Genomic DNA, 24,646 nt, shown 5'->3' with positions numbered 1-24,646 from the left:
GACTCAAGTTACCACATTTCTAAACTCTTAAAATGGGGAGAAACATGAGGTGGGTTTGACGATTTCAATGGTCTAAAAAAAAAACAAAAAAACAGATTTCAATGGTTACTAATTCTGTTTAAAGATCACAATCTCTTTCTAATTATTGTTGTACTTGTTTAGAGTTCCTAAGTCCTAACATTTACATTTACATTGATATTGGATTTATATATTCCCATGCAGTTAAAAATAAAAACACAATAAAGAGAAGAAAATATTTACAAACAAAAAAAAAGCCAAGAGAAAGAAAAAAAAAAAAAAACTGAAAAAAAATACATAAAAAACAGATTTCAATGGTTACTAATTCTGTTTAAAGATCACAATCCCATTCTAATTATTGTGGTACTTGTTTAAAGCTCCTAAGTCCTAACATTTACATTTATATTGATAAATGGATTTATATATTCCTATGCACTTACAAATAAAAACACAACAATACAAAGAAAATATTTACAAATAGAACAAAGCCAAGAGAAAGAAAAAAACTGGAAAAAAAACCACAAAAACAGATTTCAATGGTTACTAATTATGTTTAAAGATCACAATCACATTCTAATTATTGTGGTACTTGTTTAGAGCTCCTAAGTCCTAACATTTATATTTATATTGATAAATGGATTTATATATTCCCATGCACTTAAAAATTAAAACACAACAATACAAAGAAAATATTTACAAATAGAAAAAAGCCAAGAGAAAGAAATAAAATTGGAAAAAAAAAAACCTGAGTTTAGTGAGCACATCACAATCATTCTAATTTCTTACTGTCTCACATTTTTGGTCTTGCATCAATATTGGGTTAAGAGCCAGTAGCCATTGAATTTGATCCTTCTGTAAAATCAGCAAATTTCCCAATAAGTTCTCCTTCGATCCATAAAAATTTAAAACAAAACAAATTAAATAAAGTTAAAATAATATAGAAGATAAAACAAAATATACCACAAAATAAATCAAAAGTAAATTGATTACATACTCATATCTATTTGCTTCTCAAATTCTTTCACTTCATCCATTAAAGTCCTAAGGCTTATTGGAGTAGAGGAAGAATGGAGCCAATTTTGTGCACATATGAGAGCCTCAACCATCATCGGATTTAAACTATTTCGGAAAGGGTCGAGTACATGACCCGCATTGCTGAATGTAGATTCAGAGGCCACAGTAGATACCGGTATTGCAAGTACGTCACGTGCAACCTTTGAAAGTACTTCATATCTAACTGAATTCACCTTCCACCAATTTAGTAGGTCAAAACTATCACCTTGATCCTCACATTTTTCAGCTAGATATCTATCAACCTTTGACTTGTTTTCCAAAGAATCTTCTGACTGCAACTCTTGCTTAAATTGGGTCATCGATGCAGCCTATCTATCTGTCTATTTGTAGACTCCCTTCTTCATTTTGGATATATGCCTCATACATGTGGATAAATGTATTTTTCACCTTCCAACTCAAATCAATGATTTTTGATTGATCATACGCATACATTTTTCTGAATCCAAAGTCAAGATATCGCATCTTGTAACGAGGATCAAGAACAATCCCAACGTACAGCAACATATTCTAATTATCCGTATTCTCCCAATACTTTTCAAACTTTCGCTTCATATTTGTGGCCCTTAATCCCACCACGGGACTTCCTTCTCCACACTCTATGTTAATGACATTTTTGATAGTAACCAACTCCGTAAAAAAAAGTATTGCAAGTTACATAGTCACCCCCCGAACAACGTAAATTTGCATCATGAAATGATGCAAGAAACTTCTCAAATAACTATACCTTATCCCAAAAGGATGCATTGGGAGGCCCTAACTTCTTTGAATTTCTTCTAGTCACCACATCACCTTCATCGTCGTCATCATCATCGTCTCCAATACTACTTAAAAAACACATATTTCTTCCTCAAACCGATCAAAAGCCTTTATAAATTTTCCAACCCTCTCCAACATAAGATAGATGGAGTTCCACCTAGTCGGTATATCTAAGCAAACTTGACTTTTGCATTGAATCTCTTCCAACCCCACACATTTCTTAAATGTACTCCACCTTTGAGGGGAGGATTTAACATACTTCACAACTCCCCTCACCTTTGCAATAGACTCCTCATATTCTTTCAATCCCTAATGTACAATTAAATTCAAAATGTGGGCACAACATTGAACATGCAAGAATTCATGTTCCAAGACCATATCCCTCCTATACTTGGTTTTCTTTTTCAAATAAGAAACGGCGTCATTATTAGAACTTGCATTATCAAGAGTGATTGCAAGTATTTTCAGTCGCCCCAATCATGCGAACACAACTCTATTCCGTTACCAAGTGTATCACCCTGGTGATTTTCAACCAAAGAAAAGGAAATAATCCTCTTATGTAGCTTCCAGTCATCATCAATAAAATGTGCTATGAGACACATATAATTAAGGTTTTGCACGAATGTCCATGTATCCGTGGTGAGGGAAATTCATTGCCCTCGAAGAGCACTTCTCAATTTATTTTTTCCCTCATAAACAAATTAAAAAAATCCTTCGCAATCATCCAACGAGATGGAATCCCTACCCATTTAGGGCAAACCACAAGTATAAACATTCTAAAATCCTCCCCTTCAACAAACCTAAATGGCAACTCATCAACAATAATCGACTCAACTAAGGCTTGTGTGACGCCCCCAAATTCCCATGCACAGATACGGGGAAATCGAGACTTCCGGATAATGACATCATGGGTCATCACCCTATCGACGTGTGCCAAGTGTGTGTATAAGCGACGAATGTGCACGAGAAATACGCAGTGAAAAGCAAGTCAATAACTAAGTACCAGAATTTTTCTTGTTTAATACAAAGCTATTCAAAACCTACTTAAATAAATATTACAAGACACAAACATAATTTTATATCAAATACAAAACATAACATCAACATCCCGGCGGAGCTGCATCCTTGGGCTCAGCCTCCTCCTCCTCATCCTCGATCTCTGCACCAAAATCTACGGTACCAAAAATGGTGCTGCAGGTAAGTAAACTCTAAACACCACTAGATAAAAACATATAAAACTCAAATAATATGCATGAAAGAAAAACCAATGCACATGCGCCATAAAACCATAATTTTTCCATGCACGCCAAAAACCCATTTGGCCCACAAAAACATATCCTTAAAACCAAGTCTCGCCATTATCCCAGATAATGGCCCAAACCACCATTTTCCCAGAAAATGGATCAAAAGCCTCGAAAACCAACATCGCCATTTTCCCAGAAAATAGCCCACATCCGAAAACCATAAAAACAAACCGGTTATGCATGCACCATGATCCCCTAGGGATCATCCGCACACCCTGGCTCTGTGCCACACCGCAGGTAACGACTACGCATGTGACACCTAAACGAGCGATGCCTAGACTCGCGCCTTGAGCGTACCTGGCTAGGCCATGCTCTAGGCCCCACCACTCTAGGGACCACGGAGTTGACACGACAACGTTACCGTATCGTGCGATCCGGTCATCGCCCTGCGGCAACCCAGGGGATGTCACTCAGTATTATCCACTCCTGAGTAACCAGAGGAGCTCCACCGAGATATTACCCCATCCCGGCTTGGGCTCGTGAGACACACGCACCCAAAACCATTTACGCCAATAAAACGGGATTTTCTGGATTAAAACAATATGCACATAAACACAAAATGCAACTCACGCCTCATGGCTCAAATAATCAAGCAAACACAAACAAGTAAAACCAAGCACTTCGTCCTCAATCCATCCGACCCCCGAACTCCTCGAGTTTAGTCTGGAATCAGCCAACCAACAACAATTAATTATTGAAAGAGCAAAATATATTTAAATCTAAAAGTAGGGTTTGAAAAATACTTACAGCGCTATATGGTATTTTTTGAAAACACGCGGTGTTGCAAACGGCGGAAGGAAAGCAACGTAACAGTGAAAATTCACTGTGGCCGTAGGTTGTAAAATATCCACTTTTGAACGGGGACAAACCAAGGCTCGGGATTGATAGGGAAGGGTCTAAGGATGTTTATGAAGCTAATGGAAGTGAAGTTTGGCCGTGGGTGGCGGCTGAAACGGCAGAAGAAGGCCGGATTTCCCAAAATGGAAAGCTAGCTCGTGGGAGCTGTTCCGGTGGCTGTTAGAGGCCGGAAATGGGTGGGTTAGGACGGCAAAGTGCCAATGATGAGGTGGTGAAGAGATGGTGGCCGGAGGTGGAGCGACGGCGGCGGATCGGAGCAAAATTTGTGGGGCTTGTTGGGCTTTTTTCGGCCAAACGGCGGCTCCGTTGGCGGTGAAAATTAGTGGGGTGGTTCACCGGAGGGAGGGGAAGATTTTGGTGGGATGGTGTGCCGCATGGTGGCCGGCGGCAGTGGGTCTGGGCTGAAGATGGTTCCGGCGTGGGAGAGGAGAGAGAGAGAGAGAGAGACGAACGGGGGGGGTTACGCACGGAAGAAAGGGGAGGAAAAAGGAAGAAGAAAAAGAAAAAGAAAAAAAGAAAAAGGAATGAAAAGAGAAAAAGAGAAAAGATGGGAAAAGAAAAGATGTAGGAAAGAAATGAGGTCCAATCCTCACTCCGGAAAGCAAAACAAATCTGCCGAAAACGAGATTAAAAAACCGTAAAATGACTAATTAAATGAAACACATCATCAAATAAATAAATAAAAACCAATTTAAAACGCAATAATTTAAAATAAATAAACCAATATATTAATTAATTTAAAAACAATCCTTCAATGAAAATACACGTAAAAGCGGGTCATCACATCTCCCCCCCTTAAAACAAATTTCGTCCTCGAAATTTGCAAGCTCAACCGCCAACTTAAAACAAGCCACATAAAATCACATAAATCATCTGTGACCAAGACTAAGATACTTACCTTCATTACTCAAACAAGTACGGGTATTGTTCCCTCATGTCCGCTACTCGCTTCCAAGAGAAGTCTTGAGCTAACGGATCTCCCTATGCCACTTTAACCAAAGGTATCGCCTTGGACCTCAACTGTTGCTCCGTCCAATCCATGATCTGCGACGGAACAACCTCATAAGTGAGATCCGGTTGAAACTGAATACTCTCTGGGTTGACAAAGGGTGGCTCTTGTTGTTCAAAGCTCTTCTTCAAGGACGACACATGGAAGACATCATGAATATTCTCAAAATACTCTGGCAAAGCAACTCTATAGACGACGGACCCTACCTTCTCCAGAATCTGAAAAGGGCCGACATACCTCGGATCCAGTTTCCTCTTCTTACCAAAACGCTTAACACCCCTCATGGGAGAGACTTTAAGATAAACCCAATCACCTTCTTCAAAAGATAACTCTCTCCTCCTGGTATCAGCGTAGCTTTTCTGGCGACTCTGAGCTGCCGCCATTTTATCCCTAATGATCCGAACTTGGCTTTGCATCTCTTGAATTATTTCGGGTCCAATTATCCTACTCTCCCCGACTTCATCCCAACACAAGGGCGATCTGCACTTCCTCCCGTAAAGAGCTTCATAGGGAGCCATCTGAATGGTTGCACGGAAGCTGTTATTATATGCAAACTCTATGAGAAGCAAATGGTTTTCCCAACTCCCTTGACATTCCATGACACATGCTCGCAACATGTCTTCAAGGGTCTAAATGGTGCGCTCTGATTGGCCGTCTGTCTGTGGGTGGTAAGCAGTACTGAACGTCAACTTAGTACCCAAAGCTGCCTGCAAACTCTTCCAGAACTGCGACGTGAACCTTGGGTCTCGATCCAACACTATACTCTTTGGTATGCCATGCAGCCACACTATTTCTTTCACGTACAAGCGTGTCAACTTACCCAAGGAATCGGTGTTATTAAAAGGCAAGAAATGAGCACTCTTCGTTAACCAGTCAACAATCACCCAAACAGAATTTTTCCCACTAGGCATCCTCGGCAAACCCACTACAAAGTCCATCGTGATGTCATCCCATTTCTACTCAGGAATAGGGAGGGGTTGGAGCATACCAGCGGGTCTTTGATGCTCGGCCTTCACTTGACGGCATGTGTGACATTTCTCAACATATAAGGCAATATCCCTCTTCATTCCATCCCACCAATAATTTTTCTTCAAGTCCCAATACATTTTTGTACTGCCGGGATGAACTGAATAAGGGGCCACATGAGCTTCTGCCATGATCCGCTCCTTGAATTCTGAATCTTTGGGGACCACTCTGCGATCTCGAAACCGAAGTATTCCATCTTTATCCATACTATAGTACAACGGCCCTCGAGATTTTCTGACTCTTTTTCTGATATTCAGCAGCTTCGGATCCTCCCTTTGAAGAGTCTTCAATTCCTAAAAATCAGTTACCCGAACATCAAGAACTGAAGATAGAATCTCTTCTTGCTGTGAACTCTCAATAAGGAGCCTTCTCATCCCACAAAGCAAAGAATCCAATTCCGACGGCTCAGCTTCATCTTCCAAGTGCGATTTTCGGGTCAAAGCATCAGCAACTATATTAGCCTTCCCTGGATGATACTTGATCTCACACTGGTAGTCACTGATTAGCTCTAGCCATCGCCTCTGCCTCATATTCATATTTTTCTGGGAAAACAAGTGCTTCAAGCTCTTGTGATCGGTGTATACCTCACATGCTTCCCCATACAAAAAGTGCCGCCAGATCTTGAGAGCAAAAACAATTGCAGCCAATTCCAAATCGTGCGTCGGATAATTCTTCTCATGGTCCTTTAGCTGACGAGATGTATAGGCAACAACCTGTCCTTCCTACATAAGGACACAACCCATCACTGAAGACTACGAATGGCTTATACGGTTCTGAAAGCGCTAACACTGGTGCTGTCATCAACCTGTTCTTTAATTCTTGGAAGCTTCTCTCACACTTATCTGACCAAACAAATTCTGCATTCTTCCGAGTTAAAGCTGTGAGAGGTCCGGATAGGCGAGCAAATCCCTCCACAAATCTTCGGTAATATCCGGCAAGCCCCAAGAAACTCCGGATCTCGCGCACTGTAGTCGGACGCTGCCATGACAAAATGGCTTCCACCTTACTAGGATCAACAGCCACTCCGTCTCGGGAAATCACATGCCCAAGGAATCTGACTTCCTCCAACCAGAATTCACACTTGCTGAGCTTGGCGTACAACTGGTGTTCTCTCAATTTCCCAGGTACCAGACGAAGGTGATACACATGCTCTTCAACATCTCGGGAATAAATCAGAATATCATCAATGAACGCTACCACAAAGGAATCCAGATAAGGTCGAAATACTCAATTCATTAAATCCATGAAAGCAACAGGAGCATTAGCTAACCCAAACGGCATCACCTTAAATTCATAATGCCCATACCTCGACCTGAAAACAGTTTTAGGCACATCCTTGTCTTTGATCCTCAGCTGGTAGTATCCCGACCCCAAATCAATCTTCGAGAACACAGCTGCTCCTTGAAGCTGATCAAATAAATCATCTATCCGCGGGAGAGGATATTTATTTTTGATGGTCACCTTATTTAATTCCCGATAATCGATGCACATACGGAGGGTTCCATCTTTCTTTTTAACAAACAAAACTGGCGCACCCCACGGCGACGTACTAGGTTGAATAAATACCTTATCTACCAGCTCTTGCAGCTGAGTCTTCAACTCTTTTAATTCAGCCGGTGCCATGCGATAAGGAGCTTTATGTACCGGAGCCGCTCCAGATTCCAAGTCTATAACAAACTCCATTTCTCGGACGGGAGATAGTCCAGGCAAGTCATCCACAAACACCTCGGGGAATTCTTTCACAACTGGAATGTCTGCCAAAGACTTCTTCTCAGACGGCGTAGACACCATCTGAACTAAGAATGCATCCGCTCCCCATGCAATCTCTCTTCTTGCTTGAATTGCCGATATAATTACCGGCTTTTCTTTTAACTTACTCCCCGCAAATTCTAGACAATCACCATCTGGAAGCTGAAAGGTAATTACCCGACTTCTGCAATTAATCCTCGCAGAATATCGGTATAGCCAATCCATCCTGAGGATGATATCAAAACCCATCAGCTTAAACACCACCAAATCAGCATCCAAGAACCTTCCATCAAAATTTAACGGGCATCCCAACGCAACCTTGGAGAACCATACCATTTCACCATCGGGTAAAGCTACTACCAATGACTTTGGTAAAGGTTCCGTGACCAAATTACACATCCGCGCAAAAGTGGAAGATACAAATGACTGTGAAGCACCCGAATCAAACAAAGCGCAAGCATAAAACTCATACAAACGGACTCTCCCTGAACCAAACATATTAACCCATGAAATCCAAAAAAAACAAAGGAGAAACCAAATACACCAAAAATTAAGTCCAACATAAAATTAAATTAAATTAATCCATACCTGTAATTACTCCAGCATCATGGGTCGCTAGTGCCTCATCATCCACATCTCCGGGTGTGACAGCATAAACCCGGGCTTGCATTGCTTGCCTTGGATTTGTTCTTCCACCGCGTCTACCTCCACAGCTTCCTTGAACTGATCTTGGACACTCTCGAGCAAAGTGACCCTGCTGGCCACAATTATAACATCGAGCCCCACCAGAAGGGCACTCACCCACATAGGCTCTATTACAAACTCCACAAACAGGCACGTGTCCTCCCATGCGAACACCTGAGGATGCTTGCGGTCGAGTTCCGGTCCGCTAAACAAATTTCTGAGGCGAACCCGAGCTGCTTCCTTCACCAGAAAAACTTCGCCTCTTATGCCCTGGAGGGGAGCCCATACTCAGATTATTCTCTCGCTCCACAAGAGTGGCCACATCGACTAAGTCCTGAAAAGTGGATATCCGGTGGCTGACCACCATACGGCGTATATCAGGGCGTAGTCCCTCCTGGAAACGCTCAGCTCGCATCTCCTCTGTGGCGATAAGGTGGGGAGCAAACCGCCCAAGTTCTATAAATCTTCGAGCATACTGTTCCACTGTCGTGCCTCCTTGGACCAAATTTGAGAATTCTCTTGCTTTTTGCTTCCTTACCGATGTGGGAAAGAAGCGGTCGTTAAATTCTTTCTTGAAGCGCTGCCAGGTTACAGCGGCGAATGATCCCAACTCTGCTTCTAGCATCACCCTCTTGGTATCCCACCAATCAAAAGTGGTGCCTTGCAACAGATAGCTGGCGTAGAGTACCTGTTGCACCTCAGTGCAACCACACACCTCAAAAGTTCTTTCCAGGTCTTTGATCCACTTCCCAGTTTGAAGCAGATCCTCTTCTCCAGTGAAGTGTGGGGTCCTATGCGCCAGAAAGCGCTCATAGGTGCATCCGGCTTGCACTATGCTACTAGATCCTCCCAGGTAAAGCCAAGGCCCTCCCTGATATGGCCAAGGACCTCCTGGTTGTGGCCAAAGTCCTTCTTGTTGCGGACAAGGCCCTCCTTGTGGCGGCTAGGGACCCCCTTGTTGTGGCCAAGGTCCTCCTGGTTGTGGCCAAGGCCCTGTCTGCTGTGGCCTAAAATTCTGCAGCATAAACTCTGTCATCTGCCGTATTGCTTGGGCTATGGAGTCATCTCTTGATGTATTGTCTCGTGGCTCCTGAGTAGATTTCTTTGGCCTCCCCATTTTTCTGCCACCACAACTTTTGACGCCCTTTAAGAAAACAAAAACAAAACCAAAGACCAACACCACATCACAAGAAACAAAAGAAACCAGCTTGCAAAAACATAACTAAATAAATAAAAACCAGCAAACAAGTTCAAACAAATAAAACAAATAAACAAAACAAATAACAACTTTACTCAACATAATTTTTAAAACACAACCTTAAAAACATTCTGGTATTACCTACGGGACATGTGGTTTTACCCAGAGCCAAACCGCTGGTTTTACCCAGAGCCAAACCGCTCTAATACCACCTGTGACGCCCCCAAATCCCCATGCACGGACACGGAGAAATCGAAATGTCCAGATGATGACATCACAGGTCATCACCCTATCGACGTGTGCCAAGTGTGTGTATAAGCAACGAATGTGCACGAGAAATACGCAGCGAAAAGCAAGTCAATAACTAAGTACCAGAATTTTTCTTGTTTAATACAAAGCTATTCAAAACATACTTAAATAAATATTACAAGACACAAATATAATTTTATATCAAATACAAAACATAACATCAGCATCCCAGCGGAGCCGCATCCTCAGGCTCAACCTCCTCCTCCTCATCCTCGATCTCTGCACCAAAATCTACGGTACCAAAAATGGTGCCGCAGGTAAGTAAACTCCAAATACCACTAGATAAAAACATATAAAACTCAAACAATATGCGTGAAAGAAAAACCAATGCACATGCGCCATAAAACCATAATTTTTCCACGCACGCCAAAAACCCATTTGGTCCACAAAAACATATCCTTAAAACCAAGTCTTGCCATTATCCCAGATAATGGCCCAAACCACCATTTTCCCAGAAAATGGATCAAAAGCCTCAAAAACCAACATCGCCATTTTCCCAGAAAATGGCCCACATCCGAAAACCATAAAAACAAACCGGTTATGCATGCACCATGATCTCCCCTAGGGATCATCCGCACACCCTAGCTCTGTGCCACACCGCAGGTAACGACTATGCATGTGACACCTAAACAAGCGATGCCCAAACTCGCGCCCCGCGCGTACCTGGCCAGGCCATCCTCTAGTCCCCGCCACTCTAGGGACCACGGAGTCGACACGACAGCGATCCGGTCGTCGCCCTGTGACAACCCAGGGGATGTCACTCAGTATTATCCACTCCCGAGTGACTAGAGGAGCTCCACCGAGATATTAACCCATCCCAGCTTGGGCTCGTGAGACACACGCACCCAAAACGATTTACACCAATAAAACGGGATTTTCTCGATTAAAACAATATGCACATAAACACAAAATGCAACTCACACCTCATGGCTCAAATAACCAAGAAAATACAAACAAGTAAAACCAAGCACTCCGTCCTCAATCCATCCGACCCCCGAACTCCTCGGACTCGGTTCGGAATCAGCCAACCAACAACAATTAATTATTGAAAGAGCAAAATATATTTAAATTTAAAAGTAGGGTTTGGAAAATACTTACAGCACTATATGGTATTTTTTGAAAATACGCGGCGTCGCAAACGGCGGAAGAAAAGCAACATAACAGTGAAAATTCACTGTGGCTGTGGGTTGTAAAATACCCACTTTTGAACGAGGACAAACCAAGGCTCGAGATTGATAGGGAAGGGTCTAAGGATGTTTATGAAGCTAATGGAAGTGAAGTTTGGCCGTGGGTAGCGGCGGAAACGGCGGAAGAAGGCCAGATTTTCCAAAATGGAAAGTTAGCTCGTGGGAGCTGTTCCGGTGGCTGTTAGAGGCCGGAAATGGGTGGGTTAGGACGGCAAGGAGACGGTGATGAAGTGGTGAAGAGATGGTGGCCGGAGGTGGAGCGACGACGGCGGATCGGAGCAAAATCCGTGAGGCTTGTTGGGCGTTTTCCGGCCAAACGGCGGCTCCGTTGGCGGTGAAAATTGGTGGGGTGGTTCACCGGAGGGAGGGGAAGATTTTGGTAGGGGTGGTGTGCCGCACGGTGGCTGGCGGCAGTGGGTCTGGGCTGAAGATGGTTCTGGCGTGGGAGAGGAGAGAGAGAGAGAGAGAGACGAACGAGGGGGGTTACGCGCTGGAGAAAGGGGAGGAAAAAGGAAGAAGAAAAAGAAAAAGAAAAAAAGAAAAAGGAAAGAAAAGAGAAAAAGAGAAAAAGAGAAAAAGGAGAAAGGGAAAAGAAAAGATTTAGGAAAGAAATGAGGTCCAATCCTCACTCCGGAAAGCAAAACAAATCCGCCGAAAACAAGATAAAAAACCGTAAAACGACTAATTAAATAAAACACATCATCAAATAAATAAATAAAAACCAATTTAAAACGCAATAATTTAAAATAAATAAACCAATATATTAATTAATTTAAAAACAACCCTTAAGTGAAAATACATGTAAAAGCGGGTCATCACAGCTTGTCGGCAAGTCTCAACACTAAATGCAATGGGCACAAGTCCCCCACCACCAATATCTCCCTCCACCTTCCAACCTAGAGTTGTCTAGTACTTATCATATTCTTAAACGGGCCTTTCTTACATTGCTTCTCAATGTGATACTGCATAGACTTTGTACCCGTGATCTTTGTATCACATGCATACGAAGCACCACAATAATTACATGCAGCCCTAGGGTTAGTGGGATTACCTTTTGGTATTCTTGTAAAGTGATCCCAAACCATGGACCTAACTCTACCACTTTGTGACCCACCAATGTTAGATTTATCACTTACATTGGATGGGGGTGGAGGTGGAGGCATATCTGGACCTTGTATTAACTCTTGCACATCATTGGTTGAAGTTGAAGAATCCATCTAGAAAAATAAACAACCAACAATTAGTGTAATAAGTTTAAAACCCATACTTTAAAAACTATACAACAATACTTTAAAAAAATATAAGAAAGCAAATTGAACAATAAAGTGCTACATTCAATCTGACTTAGTGAATTTAGAGATAAAAAATTAAAATACCATAGCCCAATAACTTGAGTAGACTTCAAAATATCATTTAAGTTATTATTTACCTACATAATAATATAGACTACAATAATACTTGTAAATAAGATATTTTACCCCTAACTTAAAACATAAGTTCTAATATCATTAAACAAAGATATATGAGGTAGGGGTTAATTTTTTAGGTTGAACGCAAGAAAAGAAAGCAAATAGCCAGAAAATAAGATAATCTACAGAGTAATATTAAAAAAAATTAAAAGCTAAGAGATAATACGAAAGTAAATAAAATACTTTTTATATACAAACATTAGTGATCTATAAAAAATATACCCAACTTGACCCATAAAATAATATTAAAATTTCTCAACAACATTCCAAGAAAGGAAAATATAAGTAAAAAGGTTTCACTGATGGAGAAAGATTAGCTATATGTCATTGTAATTAGTATGGTGCTTTGGCGGCTATTATAATGATTTAAATATATATCCTCATTTTTCTTTGCAGTTTTTAACAATTTTATCTATGTCATTTTTGTTTCAAATAAACGGGTAAGATTGTTTTTTCAGAAAAATAAAGTGGGCCTTGAGTTAGGAGTGTTAATCTCTTTTCAATTAATAAATCATGTATAGTTATTAGTTACCAAACAAAAGAAATGAAATTCTTGCCCAAACTTCTTAAACGGGTAAAAGATCTCCTCACATTTTAAAAAAATTTGAGTCTCAATTGGGAGAGAGTGAATTAAGCATTGCAATACTTATTCTTACCATATAATTAATATTCTAGATATCATTGAATGAGTACAATCTTACCATACTAACACAAGTCAACAGACATCATTGAATTAATATTCTAGACACTAGATTAAATTAAAATTATTCTAATGACAAGTTAATCAACAGATTCTATGAATTGAAACTGAGAAAACATACAAAACAGAAGGAAAACTTTGAGAGTAATGTTTATTGATAAAACTCACATGCACGGCCCCAAAAAATTCATGTATTTACAGTATTTATTTACATCTAAAATCAGACGGAGGGGCTAGAAAGGAACTGACGTTTGTCTGGGTCTGGGGACGGAGGGACTGGTTGTTCGTTTGGGTCCTAGGATGCGATGGAAGGGCTGGATAGGGCAGGGGCTACGACGGAAGGGCTAGGATTTGAAGGGGATGGCAATGGCAGGATGCACCAGTAGACGGAGCAACGGAGGAGAACCAGAGAGAGTGGAGAGAGGTATGAGATTGAGGGGCTAGCCAGCACAGCTGCTAGGGTTCCGAGGGTACTCGAGAGACAGAGAAAGGTCTAAGATTCAAATTTGAGGGAGAAATGGAGAACAGAAATGGGAAATTGGGAATGGGAGGGAATCAGGGGGAGGGGGGAAGGAAACAGACCAGTTTAGTTGAAACGATACCGTTTGGGGCTAAAATAACCCTAAATGGCATCGTTTTAACAGAAAATAATGTGAAAAAAATAATTGGGTTGCGTGAAACGACGCCTTTCACGCAACCCAATTTGAAACCATTCAACCGCTTGACCTAAACGGCATCATTTAGTAATTAGTAACATACTATAGTTACATAGTATACTATGATATATATATATTAATATATATACATATATATAAGTATCAATATAATACTATTAGTCTATTAGTATATACTATATAGTAATAGTTATTAACTTATTAGTAATTACAAACATACTATACTTATATAGTTATATGATATAGTATACTATGATATATATTAATATATATATATATTAGTATAAATATAATACTATTAGTCTATTAGTAATTAGTATATGTATATAGTAATAGTTATTAACTAATTTAACTTATTTGCCAAAGCTAATAATACACTATTAACATTTTTACAATAACTATTAAATAATTTAATATATATACTATGTTATTAGTGTAATAGTAATAGTATACTATAGTTACATAGTATACTATGTTATTAGTGTAATAGTAATAGTATACTATAGTTACATAGTATACTATGTTATTAGTGTAATAGTAATAGTACTAGGGGTGAAATTTGGACCAGACCGAACCGGAACCTATTCGGTTGGTCCAAAAATGGCCGGTTTTGTCGATTTTGCTGGTCATGACTGGCCAAATCTCACCCCTAGTACAGACTGTATTGCTGCAGCTGCGCGCGTGCATGCTACTCTTCGTATTTCTCTTTGCAATCACAACAAAACCATTTCCTGGTGCGACCGAGGCTATGCCGGCTCCAGTGCTCAACAAATCCAAAAATAAGCTCATAGCGGGCGTTGATTATCATATATTGCCAGTTACCCATGGGACAGGCAAGGGACTCTCCCTTTCCATCTCCAGGAACAAGTCCTGCCCTCTTGATGTTGTCCAGGATGAGTACGAGGGATTCCACGGTCTCCCCGTGAATTTTTTCCCAATGGAACCCAGAAAAGGCTGCACGTTTCCACAGACCCAAACATCAGGTTCAATGTTTACACCATTTGTGTTTAGCCGACTGTTTGGAAGCTTGACAGTTTCGATTACTTGACAAAACAGTGGTTTGTGATGAGTAATGGGGTTGAAGGCAACTCGGGTCGTGAAATGACTAGCAACTCGTTTAAGATCAAGAAATACTATGATGATTACAAGTTTCTTTTCTATCCTATGGTGTGCAGTTCTTGCAAGGCTTTGTGCAAAGATATTGGGATTTATATTGTGTATGGGAAAATGAATTTGGCTCTAAGTGATGTGCTGTTGAAGGTTATGTTCAAGAAATCTCCCTAGATACTTTGATTAATACACAAACAAATATGAAATGTATGGTCCTAATTCACTATGAACTAAATATATTGAAACATTAAAGAGGAATGCTGAAGAAGTTTGGTAAAATTGCAAGCTAGTTTCTTGTAATTCAAGTAAAGTCGATGATAATTACAAGTTTAATTATTGAAGTGTTAATCTTATTCTATTGGAAGTTGTTGTTGTTATTTTTAAGTTTTTTATTTATATATTGGGAGATAAGGGTCGAATCTATAATCTCTATTTTAAATACGTGGATGATGTGCCATTAGCTGAGGGCCATACAATTAGTGAGAGACTTGATAGGTGCTTCTCGAATTTGAAGTGGCATTGTTGTTATCCAATGGTTGTGGTTATCCATGGGGGTAGTTGCTTATTTAGATCATAGGCCTATCATTCTAAAACTGTCAGAAGAGGTGCAAAAGGCACCAAGAAGAAAATTGTTTCATTTTGAGGCAATGTGGGTTGAAGACTCTGGCTGTAAGCAAGTGGTGGATGGAGCTTGGAAGGCTGTTGAAGGAAGAAGGTAACTGAGTACAGTCATGAAGTAGACCGAGTACTGTAGTGAAAAATTGTCACTATGGAATAGATCAAGCTTTGGTAATGTGCAGAGGAATTTAAAATGGCTCAAGAAAAGCTCAGAATGGCTCATCAGACTGATCCTTTATGACTGAATAGGCAACAAATTCAACAAGGAAGGAAGGATGTCCAAGAGTGGCTGCAAAAAAGTGAGATTATGTGGAGACAAAGATCTAAGGTTCTGTGGTTGGCTGAGGGAGATAGGAATTCACAATTTTTCCATCATAAAGCATCTCAAAGGAAGAAGAAGAATTGCATCAAAAGGATCAAAGACTCACTGGAAGATGGCAAGTAGAGGAGGCAAGAGATAGAGTTATTACTAAGTATTTTCCGACCCTTTTTGCAGCTGCTAAGGAATTGGGTAATATGGATTTTCTACAAGATCTAAATGGTAGAGTTGATGCTCAAATGGTAGACCAGCTTGATGCAACTTTTACAGCTGAGGAAGTGAAGAGAGCACAAGATGAAATGCATCCTACAAAAGCTCCTGGACCAGATGGTATGGCCTCTATTTTTTATCAGAAATTCTGGTCTGTTGTTGGTGTTGATGTCACTGGTGTAGTGCTTAATGCTCTTAACAGTGGTTCTTTTCCTTTGGAGATTAACCATTCCTTTATTACCTTGATTACTGAGCTTTTCTCTGACTAGAGGCCTATTAGTTTGTGTAATGTCATTTATAAGTTAATCTCCAAGGTTTTGGCTAACAGACTCAAGTTGGTTTTGCCTGTTGTTATTTTACCGTCACAAACAGCTTTTGTACCAGGTAGATTAATCATGGATAATGTTCTAGTGGCCTATGAAATGGTGCAATTCTTAAGAAGGAAGAGAAGTGGAAAAGATGGTTTCATGTCTTTGAAGTTGGATATGTGCAAGGCTTATGATCGAATTGAGTGGAAGTTTCTTGAAGAGGTGATGTTGTAGATGGGCTTCAGTTCAAGATGGATTCAATTAGTGATGTTTTGTGTCACAACTGTATCTTTTTCAATCCTAGTGAATGGAGAACCCAAGGGACCAATTCAGCCAACTCGTGGACTAATATACGGAGATCCCATTTCTCCATATCTATTCTTGCTGTGTACTGAGGGTCTTATAACATTGCTGAACAAGGCAAATGTACATCAACAGATTGAAGGAATTCGAGTATGTAGAGGGGCTGCTTGTGATGACCCGCTTTTACGTGTTTTTTTTCACTGAATGGTTGTTTTTAATTTAATTAATATATTGGTTTATTTATTTTAAATTATTGTGTTTTAAAATTTGTTTTTATTTATTTGATGCGGTGTTTATTTTATTTAGTTGTTTTACGGCTTTTAATGTCGTTGTCGGCGGATCCGTTTTGGTTTCCGGAATGAGGATTGAATCTCATTTCTTTCCTACATCTTTTCTTTTCCCTTTTTCCTTTTTTCTCTTTTTCTCTTTTCTTTCTTTTTCTTTTTTTTTTCTTCTTTCTTTCTCCCCCGAGCCCCCCGTGCGTCGACTCTCTCTCTCTCCTCTCCTTCATGCCGTTCGACCCATCAGCCCGGACCCACTGCCGTCCGGCCACCGTGGTTGACACCACCCCATCCGGTTGACTCCCCTGCAGCCGGCGCACCACCCCACCGAATCCCAGCCCCAGTCGTGCCGCCGTTTAGCCAGAAATAGCCCTTTAAGCCACATGGATTTTGCTCCGATCTGCCACTGTCGTCTACCTCCGGCGACCACCTCTTCACCACTTCATCACCGACTCCTTGTCGTCCTAACCCACCCATTTTCGGCCTCTAATAGTCACTGGAACAGCTCCCACGAGCTAGTTTCCATTTTGGGAAATCTGGCCTTCAACCGCCGTTTTCGCCGCCACCCACGGCCAAACTTCACTTCCACTAACTTCATAAACATCCTTAGACCATTCCCTATCAATCCCGAGCCTTGGTTTGTCCCCGTTCAAAAGTGGGTATTTTACAACCCACAGCCACAGTGAAATTTCACTGTTACGTTGCTTTCCTTCCGCGGTTTGCAACGCCGCGTGTTTTCTAAAAATACCATATAGCGCTGTAAGTATTTTTCAAACCCTACTTTTAGATTTAAATATATTTTTCTCATTCAATAATTATTTGTTGTTGGTTGGCTGATTCCAGACTGAGTCCGAGGAGTTCGGGGGTCAGATGGATGGAGGACGAAGTTGCTTGTTTTATTGATTTATGGTTGGTTGATCTTTTTATGCTTTGATATCGCATTTACATGGTGCATGCGCGTGCGTTTTATTTAAATTGAGAAAATCCTGTTTTATTGGCGTAAGTGGATTTTCGGGTGCGTGTGTATCACGACCCCAAGCCGGGATGGGGTATTATTCCGGTGGAGCTCCTCTGGTCACTCGGGAGCGTAATAAACTGAGTGACGTCCCATGGGTTGTCTTTGGGCAACGACGGGAGCGGGGGCTAGTGGATGGTTGGCTACGAACGCGCCGGGCGCAGAACCGGGCATCGCTCTACGCACCGACTCCTTGGCCCTTCGCTGGCGAGGGCTAGAGGATGCTTGGCTACGAATGCGTGAGGCGCGAAACTGGGCATCGCTCGTATAGGTGTTACATGCGTGGTCGTTACTTGCGGTGTGGCACTGGAGCCAGGGTGTGCGGATGACCCCTAGGGGAGGTCATGATGGATACGGTTTAATTGGTAAACGGTTTGAGTTTGATATGGCCAAATGTGACTTTTGGCGTTATATTTGGAAAGGATTTGTTTTTGGGCCAAATGGGACTTTTGGCGTGTGTGGAAAAATATGATTTTATGGGTTTTGCGCATTGGCATCACTTCATGCATATTGTTTGAGTTCTATATGTTTTTATCTGGTGGTATTTGGATTTTACTTACCTGCGGCACCATTTTTGGTACCGTAGATTTTGGTGCAGAGATTGAGGATGAGGAGAAGGAGGCTGAGCCCGAGGACGTGGCTCCACCGGGGTGCTGAAGTTTATGTTTGTGTCTTGTAATATTTATTTATGTATGTTTTGAACAGTTTTGTATTAAACAAGAAAAATTCTGGTACTTAGTTATTGACTTGCTTTTCGTTGCGTATTTCTCGTGCACATTCGTCGCTTATACACACACTTGACACTCGTCGATAGGATGATGACCCGGGATGTCATCATCCGGACGTCTCGATTTCCTCGTGTCCATGCATGGGGATTTAGGGGCGTCACACTGCTAAGCTGAATCATCTACTGTTTACCGATGATAGTGTTTTGTTTTGTAAAGCTAACATGCAATCTTGTTTAGTTTTGCAACATAGACTTGATATCTATGAAAAAGCCTCTGGACAGAAAATTAGTAAAGCAAAGACTTCCATGGTTTTTAGTCACAATGTGTCTTCACCCAAAGAATGGAGATCATGCAGTTTTGGGTTGTCACTCATTTCCAACAATATGAAAAATATTTACGATTTCCACCTATGGCTGGACGAGGTAAATATCAAGCCTTCTCTGTTCTAAAGCATAAAGTCCGGTCTAAATTACAAGGTTGGAAGGAAAAACTCTTATCACAAGGAGAGAAAGAAGTCTTGTTGAAAGATGTTGCCCTATCCATACGTACTTACACTATGAGTTGCTTCAAATTACCTAAGTCACAATGTTCTGAATTTGAAGGCTTAATGGCTAGTTTTTGGTAGGGTCAGAGACAAGAGGAAAGAAATTAAGCTGGGTCAGTTGGAGGAAGATGTGTGAGTCAAAAATGGAAGGAGGTATGGGTTTTAAAAGTATTCAAACTTTTAATAAGGCCCTTCTAGCTAAGCAAGCATGGAGGATAATGCATGAAGACTCTTCCCTACTGCATAAGATTTTTAAAGCTAGATACTTTCCAACCACTAGCTTTATTGAATCTAGTTTGGGTGCTAATTCTTCTTATGTGTGGAGGGGAATATGGGAAACCAAGAACAAATTAATTAAAGGTTGTAGGTGGAGGGTTGGTAGTGGTCTATCCATAAACATTTAGACTGATTATTGGCTTCCAAACCAAAAGTTGCTAGCTAATTTGGTCAAAGTTCCTACTGTAATAGGGTTATAGATGGTGTCCTCTCTTATGATGCCAGAACAGAACAGAATAGATGGGTATAGAGAAGGTAAGGAGTGTATTGCCAGTAAGAGAAGCTAATGAAGTACTAGGTATACGCTTGCCTCTAGATAACATATCTGACATACTTATATGGGAGCATGAGAAGAGTGGGATTTTTAGTGTGAAAAGTGCTTATGATTTCTTCAAATCTCTGGAGCATAATAGAGATGAGGCTGAAAGTTCCAGAGCTATAGAGGATAAGTTATTATGGAAGCACATTTGGAAGATGCATGTTTCTCAAAGAGTCAAGGTCTTTGCATGAAGAGTGTGTAAAAATATTCTTCCAACTTTTCAGAATCTAAAGAATAGAAGAGTGCTGGAAGAGGCTACCTGTCAATAGTGTCAAGCAGAAGATGAAGATCTAAATCATGCACTGGTTTATTGTCCTTGTATAATTGATTGCTGGCTGTAGTTTTCCCCTTCCATAACAACAGTTAGGATGCAGTTTACAAAATTGGCTATTTCTGTTATTAAGCGAAGAAAAACAGGAGAATTGGAGAAGTTTTTCCTTCTTGCATGGGGCCTTTGGTATAGAAGAAATCAAAGAATATTTGAGGGAAACATTCTATCAACTCAGCAAGTCAAGGAGCATGCTTTTACCTTATACTAGGAACATAAAGCAACAGCAGAGGCCATAAAGACTAAACAGAAGTATAAGTGCTATTGGCAGCCTCCTCCTGCAGGTGTTTTGAAATTGAATGTCGATGGTGCTCTATTTAGTGATCAATGCAAGGCTGGTGTTCGTGCTATGCTTCGTGATCATGAAGGGAGGGTGCTATTTGCTGCTAGTAAATCTGAACCGCCAATAACTGATTCTTTGGAGATTGAATTCCTTGCAATTTTAAGGGGCTCGCAACTGTGTGTGTCCCTTGGAATTACAGAACTAAGAGTGGAATCCGATGCTTTGTTAGCAGTTCAAGAGCTGCAAAAGGAAGGGTATTCTACTACATTGTGGGGTGGATTGATTAAAGAAATAAAAAAACATGTTTCAAAGGCATCCAACTTGGTCCCTTCATCATAAAGGAAGGGAAGCAAATGGAGTTGCTCATGCTTTGGCTCGTTTTGCATGGAATCTAGAAGATATTAGTATTTGGTGGAACTCAATTCCAGATTGTATTTCCCAAGCTATTTGGGTTGATTCAAATTTGTAATGTTTGATTTTGATGAATAAAAAGTACATCTTCTTATCAAAAAAAAAAAAAAATTACTAACTTGCTTAACATTCCTTTATAAATTTGAATTTCTTTAAAGAATTAATGAAAAAATATATAAAAGATGTGGGGGTGGGGGAACTGAAAATAATTTTATTATAAAAATTGCGGTGCATACAAACAATAAAATATAGATCAATAAATTGGACTCGAGCCTTTACTTATTTGCCAATTCAAGGAAGGAACTACTATAAAAACGATTTTGAAAATAACTGCCGTAAGGCGACAGAAACATTTCCAATCTAGTAGGTCAGTCGTGTTTAATTGCACTAATTCTAGTGGCATTTAAGTAAATCATTAGAAATTCTCATATAATAATATGGGCCATTTAGCATTTAATATTTTTAAGCCACTAATTTAATGTCAGCTTGTATACTTTATAGCAAGAAATGTTTTAGATCGACATATAAATTCTGTAAAATTAAATTTATAAATTAACATAGTTTGATATGTTACATAAAATAAATATGACATATTAGAAGAAATAGTTATAATCTTTAAAATTTACTCTAGTGATCCATAAAACAATTCTATGAAGAGTTACATCTCGTTTTGATCCCAATCCCTATTTTCTTCATAGAATTTCTCTCCCTCTTCACAAAGTCATCCTAGCTCTCTCTCTCTCTCTCTCTCTCTAGCTCCTAGCCACCATGATGCCAAGGCAGAATAGAAGATTATTTTAATGGCTAGTCAACCAACAAAAAGCTATAGGTTGAGATTGAGATTGAGGAAGATTGCAAACAAAGAGAAACTCTAATATTTGGGTTTCATGAATTAATAAATCGAATATCCTTCTGAATACCACAAGCCAAGCTTACATGGCTAATGAAATATGACAAAATTGTAATTAAGGCCAAACAATAGGATACAAAATAAGACAAGTATGGGTAAAATTTAGCCTAATAATCTAGAATAACATAGTTACTGAAAATAAATATTAACATAAAAGAAAATTAACGAAGAGAGCTTTCCTGATTAGGATCGTATGCACGATTCTGATGCCTATATCAAAAGTTATGGGTAAAATGCTAACACCACCACACCTCCTTGCCCAACTGGAGAATAACAAGTCTTCTTTCCCAACCAAGAAATAAGTCATTTCTCACCCAAATCTGACTAATATTGCTTCTTGCCCAAATCTGCCACTTTTTGCCCAAATTCAAGGAATACTCATCTCCCCTTACATCAGACTCCCCGGGTTGGAAGGAACTCGCTCTCGAGTTCATGCCATAGTCAACAAAGCATGGGCTAAGGTGTTTGACGTTGAACACATATGAAGTCCTCATATGACTGGGAAGACATAGTCTATATGAATTATCGTTGATCTTTTAGAGAACTTCACAAGGTCCAATCTTCGTATCCTTCAACTTATTGTACTCACCAATAGGAAAACGATCATGGGTTAGCACAACCCAAACAAAATCTTCAACATCAAAAAGTACCTAGAGGCGACAATTGTCGGCGCTCTCCCATCTCCTCAGCCTTAGCGTTCAGGCAACCAATTTGTGGGACAGGGGCCAAATCAAGGATGTCTGGCAGATTATGATTGTACACAACTTCAAATGGACTCAATTGGGTAGGCCAATTCTTGGATTAGTTGTAAGCAAACTCTACCTATGATAAGGTGAGGTCCCACTATTTTGGCTTATTAATCGCCAAACTTATTAAGAGGTTGCCCAAACTACGATTCACCACCTTGGTTTGCCCGTCTATTTGGTGGTGGTAGGCAGTACTGAACTTCAAGTTTATTTTGAGTTATTCACACAAACTCTACCAGAAATTGCTCATAAACTTCATATCCTAGTCTGAGGTGATAGATCGAGAAACACCATGTAGGCAGGCAATCCCCTTGAAATAAAGATGGGCAATTTGGGTTGTGTCCATGGTCTTTTTGCAAGATAGAAAATGAGTCAACTTAGAGAATCAGTCAACAACTATGAAGATTGAATCCATGGCACGTTGGGTCTTGGGTAAACCCAAGACAAAATCCATATTGACATCAAGATAGATAAAATCCATACTAACATCAAGCCGTGGACCATCAGGTATAAGTAACATAGTGTAAAGGCTAGCATTGGTTAGGATTCCCTTCGCTCTCTAGTACATGAAACATCTTGCCACGTATGGCACACCACTAGTCAATTTGGGTAAGTAGTAACCTGTGGTGATCAAACCCAAATTCTTTTCTCACCCAAAGTGCCCCTCGCCATGTTGTTAACATATAACGTGCTCTCTCAAAGAACAATCTGAGATAGATAACTATAGGTGACTGAACACAAAAGCATTATGCAAAAGAAAATCACTTCACCTACCTTAGTTACCTCCATAAGAATCTTTCCAAATGAAGGATTCCAGCCTACAAATCCTTGAAAGTGTCAAAGCTCACCACTCTAGTCCTAATGGTGGTGAGGAGTGTCATGCATTGACTTAAAGGTTCTGCAACCTGGTTCAAGCTCCCCAATTGGTGTCTCAATGAGAACATGAACTCTTGCAGATAAACAACCAACTTGGCATGTCGTCTACTCAACTTGTGTTGCCTGTTGATGTACTTCAATGCCTCATGGTCAATAATTAGAATGAACTTCTTTTATAGCAAATAGTGTCACCAATGTTTTAGGGACTGTATACTAGCGTACAACTTCAAGTCATACTTGGAATAGTTTTTCTTCAATCCTAAAAAGTTCTCATTGTAAAATGCAACAGGTCATCCTTCTTGACTCACGATGACACCAATACCCACCCCAGAAGCATCATAATTCACCTCGAAGATCTTCTCAAAATCAAGGAGTGTTAGAACTAGTGCTTCAATCATCTTTTGCTTGACCAGTCGGAAATAGGTCTTTGCTTCCTCGGACCACTAGAATGATGGCCTCTTCAAGCAGTCTTGGTAGGAGTGATTAGAGTGTTGAAATTAAGGATGAATCATTGATAAAAGGAGGCTAATCCATGGAAGCTCTACACATCGTGTAGGGTTTGGGGGTTGGCCATTCTAAAATGGCCTCTACTTTGGATTGATCTACATGGACACCATATGTAGAGACAACAAATCCAAGGAATGTAACAAAAGTGGCAAAAAATGAGCACTTATTCCGATTGAGAAACAAACACTCCTTTCCTAACATCTTGAAAACAACTCAAAGGAGCTTTGCATGTGCCTCCTACATTAGACTGTAGATGATGATATCATCTAAGTAGACAATGAAAAACTTCCCATAAACGGCCAAAATACCTAATGCTTTAATCTCATAAACATATTGGATGAGTTAGATAGCCCAAAGGGCATGACCAACCTAGTAGTATAGACCGAGTTGCGTCTTAAAATTCGTCTTCAATTCGATTCATGGGCATATTCGAATTTGGTGAGACCCACTTTTAAGATCAAATTTGGAAAAGATCTTTGAGCCTGACAACTAATCTAGCATGTCATCCAGGAGGGGGATTGGAAATCTATACTTTATAG

The 24,646-nt window shown here is 40.3% G+C and overlaps 2 protein-coding genes across 2 annotated transcripts; both read left to right on the top strand.

Moving 5' to 3' along the window:
* Positions 1-14,763: 14,763 nt before the first annotated feature.
* Positions 14,764-15,299, top strand: LOC122298889 (kunitz trypsin inhibitor 5-like). Its single transcript, XM_043108730.1, has 2 exons — positions 14,764-14,937; positions 15,027-15,299. Exons 1-2 carry the CDS (start codon positions 14,764-14,766, stop codon positions 15,297-15,299), a joined length of 447 nt encoding a protein of 148 aa, XP_042964664.1.
* A 374-nt stretch (positions 15,300-15,673) lies between these two features.
* LOC122298887 lies at positions 15,674-16,814 on the top strand. Its single transcript, XM_043108729.1, has 4 exons — positions 15,674-15,840; positions 15,993-16,180; positions 16,240-16,476; positions 16,645-16,814. Exons 1-4 carry the CDS (start codon positions 15,674-15,676, stop codon positions 16,812-16,814), a joined length of 762 nt encoding a protein of 253 aa, XP_042964663.1.
* Positions 16,815-24,646: the final 7,832 nt, after the last annotated feature.

The sequence above is a fragment of the Carya illinoinensis genome, chromosome 16 (assembly GCF_018687715.1).
Source record: "Carya illinoinensis cultivar Pawnee chromosome 16, C.illinoinensisPawnee_v1, whole genome shotgun sequence".
Classification (NCBI taxonomy): domain Eukaryota; kingdom Viridiplantae; phylum Streptophyta; class Magnoliopsida; order Fagales; family Juglandaceae; genus Carya; species Carya illinoinensis.
This window is presented reverse-complemented; position numbering and strand designations above follow the sequence as displayed.

Bases quoted from the DNA above. Each gene is read 5' to 3' on its own strand.
- LOC122298887 (XM_043108729.1), top strand. From the start codon at position 15,674: ATGGGGGTAGTTGCTTATTTAGATCATAGGCCTATCATTCTAAAACTG. The intron at 15,841-15,992 runs GTAACTGAGTAC...ATGACTGAATAG, and splicing joins AAGGCTGTTGAAGGAAGAAG to GCAACAAATTCAACAAGGAA. The intron at 16,181-16,239 runs GCAAGTAGAGGA...CCCTTTTTGCAG, and splicing joins CAAAGACTCACTGGAAGATG to CTGCTAAGGAATTGGGTAAT.
- LOC122298889 (XM_043108730.1), top strand. From the start codon at position 14,764: ATGCCGGCTCCAGTGCTCAACAAATCCAAAAATAAGCTCATAGCGGGC. The intron at 14,938-15,026 runs GTGAATTTTTTC...ATTTGTGTTTAG, and splicing joins AGGGATTCCACGGTCTCCCC to CCGACTGTTTGGAAGCTTGA.